Source organism: Myotis davidii, unplaced genomic scaffold (genome assembly GCF_000327345.1).
Source record: "Myotis davidii unplaced genomic scaffold, ASM32734v1 scaffold1413, whole genome shotgun sequence".
NCBI classification, from domain to species: Eukaryota; Metazoa; Chordata; class Mammalia; order Chiroptera; family Vespertilionidae; genus Myotis; species Myotis davidii.
This window is the reverse complement of record NW_006286970.1, coordinates 618,308-622,559: the sequence shown is the minus strand read 5'-3', so window position 1 is coordinate 622,559 and position 4,252 is coordinate 618,308. Positions and strand designations below refer to the sequence as shown.

Genomic DNA, 4,252 nt, shown 5'->3' with positions numbered 1-4,252 from the left:
GGTTTCCTCCATCACTGAAGCAAGCAAGCCTCATGTTAGTTTCAAGCTGCCTGGCTGCTGGCCTCCATCTTGGCTGGCAGTTAATTTGCATATTGCCCCGATTAGCCAATGGGAAGGGTAGCAGTCATACGCTAATTACCATGTTTCTCTTTTATTAGATAGGATATTACATATATAGATGGAAGAAGCCAATCTGAAAAGACTATAATACTGTATGATTCTAACTATGACATATGGAAAAGGCAAAACTATGGAGACATAAAATATCAATGATTATCAGAGATGATAGATGACTAGGCAGAACAGTTGTTTTAGGGCAGTGAAATACTTTATAAATTTTGATATGCTATTATATATTTGTCTAAGCCAGCCGTGGGCAAACTATGGACCGTACCCTTTTATGTAATGATGTTTACTTTGAATTTATATTAGTTCACACAAACACTCCATCCATGCTTTTATTCCAGCCCTCCGGTCCGGTTTAAGAACCCATTGTGGCCCTCGAGTCAAAAAGTTTGCCCACCCTTGGCTAAGCCCACAGAATGTACACCAAGAGTGATCCCCAAGTTAAAACTTGATTATGATGTGTCTACATAGATTAATCCTTGGTAAAAATATATGCTGATAATGGTGGGGGCTATGCATGTGTGTAGGCAGGGGTATTGGGAAATATCTGTACCTTCCTCAAAAGAATAACCCTAAAACTGCTCTTAAAAGTCTTAAAAACAAAAAACCTAATCTATATTCCTGTTTATAGGCCTAAAATAAGTTAACAGAGGTAGACTGAAATGTCAGACACCCAACTGGCTCATTTCCTAGATGATTTCCTCCTATGGAATGGCATTTCCAGGGTCCAAGTGTCTGATATCTTAATTTGCCAAATCAGGAGGGATTCCTCTGGTGTTTCACAACTGCCCTGCTAATTAAAACAGAGATCCCCTATTAATGTATCTTCAAAATATCTAGTAATCTCCCCCAATTTAAGTGAGCAATCTAAAAAACAACTCTCTTATCTAACTCTGGTAAAGAATGTGTTCAAGATTTTGTGTTCCTTTAAACTACATTATTTTGAGAAAGATCTTTATTTGCACAAAAGTAAAAATTATATCCCACATTAACATAATATATATCATGATATATATTTTCTATGAAAATGTTTTGGCACTCTTTAAAATACAACAAAAAACTGAGTTTTAGTGATTTTTTTTTAGAGCTGTACATTTTCTCCAAAGAGGAAATTCCTAGTTTTTACAAGAAGGGGGGAGGGAAGGGATTAGGTACATATGAAAAGAACGAGTCCATCTAAAAAGTTTTTCTCCCAGGAGAAACTTGGGATTCACTGCATTACTCCTATTTTCTTCTTTTTTCTCTTCTTTTCCAAGATTTCTCCCACTTTCCTCTTCTTGGCTGCCACCAGGCCACTTCCTGTGGTTGGCTTCTCACTGACACCAGTTAAATCACGTTTCTTCGTGTTAGGTTTTGACTGCCTTGCTTCTTCTTGCACCGCATCACCCGATTCCTTTTTGCTGCCTTTGGGTTGTTCTTTACTTACTAAAAGACAAGAGACAGTGCATTTAAGATTGTTTAGCCCCTTTCAGAAAAAACACAGGCTGACAATAAAGTGAAGTTATCTGGATCTCCTTCACTTCAATCATTCAAAAGGTAACAGATTATCCATTTTTAAAAAATGAACAATTTCACTTACCAGCAGAAGGCTCTGCAGCGGGAGGGAGGCTTTCTTTCGCGTCTGTCACGCTGTCTAGCCACACTCCAAGGCACGTCAGCCTGGCGTTAGTATTTACTTCACAAAGTAAAGATGGGGGAACTTTCTGAAAGAAGCAAGAAAAATTCGTAACATAGGGGAATTTTAAATAATTAATTTTCTTTTTCCATAATCAACTCCTTAACTTAAAACACTGTATTTTCTTGAGAATAAAATATGTTGTTTAGAAGGAATCTATTATCTGGATTCATGACTGGCTTGACTATACCTTCCCAGAGCCAGCTGTGACTACTCAGAAACTGTAAGTTCGCTGAGGAATGGGCCAGGACCATGTCTTGTTCATTTCTAGGTTTTAACAAATAACTTTGTACCAAGTAGGCACTTAAAAGGCCATATTCACGGAATAATAAACCAAGACTGTCTATGAGAGGGAGACCATTGAAGGGAATTTAATTTTCCGTGGATAGATCATCAGTGGCTCAGTGGTTGCAGGGTTCGATGCCTGGGTTGTGGGCTTGATCTCCAGTGTGGGGCTTACAGGAGGCAGCTGAAAAATGATTCTCTCTCATCATTGATGTTTCTATCTCTTTCTCTCTCTCCCTTCCTTTCTGAAATCAATAAAAAATATATTTAAAAAAATACTACTGTTGGTTTGTTCCATCATTAATCAGGAATTTCCTGCCCCCCGCCCCCCCAGTAATGGCAGTATTTCATCTAATAAAATTTTACAAAGAAAAATCAATATACAAAAAAGAGGAAAGCAGCACTTCTTTGAAAAAGCAGGAGTTCTGAGATCCTGTCAGCTCAGACTCACCAGTACCCTCCCCGAGGCAGCTCTGTGTGTGGAACCCTAACTTTAAAACCATGAATATCACTCACGCCTGGAAGATATTTAGAAAGCTCACTTAAAGATCTCTATGACCTTTAAGGAAAAATTCTATCTCATTTAATGCCAGGCAACACTGACAGTAAGACTTGCATTAAAGTGCATTTATAATGTGCACTGACCATATCCTGTGCAAGCTTCCACATTTTGATGAAACCATCACTTGATGCTGTAACAATAACATGATGCTCCGGGATTTCAAAACTGAACATGTCTTTTACCCTAGAATAGAAACATTAACACCATAAATGATCCTTTCTTCAAATAGTGCGACACTGTTATAAGCTTCTACGCACACAGGCTCTCGATTTTTCAAAAACTATACTTCACTTCCCATGAGTCGGTGAGTCATTTTTCAGGGTCTAAATTCTACGACAAAACTGACTGTTAACCGTATCTTTAAAAAGTTGAAAAGCCATGGCTGGTGTGGCCCAGTTAGTTGGAATATCATCCCATACACCAAAAGGTGGAGGTTCGATTTATGGTCAAGGCATGTGCAGGAGGCAACCAGTGATGTTTCTCTCTCTTTCTCTCTCTCCCCCTTGCTCTCTAAATATCAAATAAAAAAGAAAAGTTGAAAAAATAACTTTAATCAGGTTATCACAAAGGAGATAAAGATATTAAAGCCCCTCTCCTCAAGAAACTACACGTTCAGTATAGAGAGAAAAGTGAGACAAAAAGATGAATCAAGACTTCCTCCTGTATATCCATTCCTGTCATTCCAGTGCCACCACCCCTAGTCTAATTTGCCAAATCAGGAGGGATTCCTCTGGTGGCCTCAGGTACTTCACAACTGCCCAGCTAATTAAAACATAGAAATCCCCTATTAATAAAAGGTACTATCATTTTTTCCTGAATTATGAAGTAGCCTAGTTGGCACCTCTGCTTTCATTTTTGCCCCCTAACAATTTTTTTAAAACATATTTTTATTGATTTCAGAGAGGCATGGAGAGGGAGACAGAAACATCAGTGATGCAAATCATTGATCGGCTGCCTCCTACACGCCCCCCACAGTGGACCAAGCCCACAACCCAGGCATGTGCCGACCGGGAATCGAACCATGACCTGGTTCATAGGTCAACACTCAACCACTGAGCACCACTGGCCGGGCGCCCCTAACAATTTTTAAAAATGAAATCAAATCATGTTATTCCCAGGCTTAAAATTCTACAAAGCTAGGATCTGCATTAAAATAACACAGGATAAATAACACAGGAAAGGAGGAAGTTGTTGGGGGTATTTAGGAAGCAAGACTGATCATAAATTTGACAACTGCTGAAGCTGGATGGTTAGTCTATAGGGGCTGCTGCCTTACACTGGTTTATCTGCCTTTAAATGTTGCCATAATAAGAAATAAAAACAACAAAATCTACAAAGGCATTTAATAGAAATTCAAACTCTTCCTAACGTCCTCCAATGCCGTGTACCATTTGGCTCACTCTGACCTAATAACATGGGCCTTCTATCTGTTCCTGAAATACATCAGGCTCTTTCCCCCACTCAGAGCCAGGGTGACAGCAGTTCTCTCCTCTTTTTATTTTTATTTATTTATTTAAAATATATTTTACTGATTTTTTACAGAGAGGAAGGGAGAGAGATAGAGAGTTAGAAACATCGATGAGAGAGAAACATCGATCAGCTGC

General features: G+C 38.9%; 1 protein-coding gene across 2 annotated transcripts in view; it reads right to left on the bottom strand.

Annotated features, from left to right (window-relative positions):
* Positions 1-1,199: 1,199 nt before the first annotated feature.
* PAK1IP1 (PAK1 interacting protein 1) overlaps positions 1,200-4,252 on the bottom strand; it is a 13,272-nt gene continuing 10,219 nt past the window's right edge. For both annotated transcript variants that reach the window (XM_006758744.2, XM_006758745.2), the window contains exons 8-10: positions 2,732-2,831; positions 1,706-1,829; positions 1,200-1,551 (exon numbers count right to left, since the gene is read on the bottom strand). In XM_006758744.2, coding sequence (XP_006758807.1) covers positions 1,337-1,551; positions 1,706-1,829; positions 2,732-2,831 — 439 coding nt within the window. In that variant the 3' untranslated portion in view covers positions 1,200-1,336. The remainder of the gene's footprint in view (positions 1,552-1,705; positions 1,830-2,731; positions 2,832-4,252) is intronic.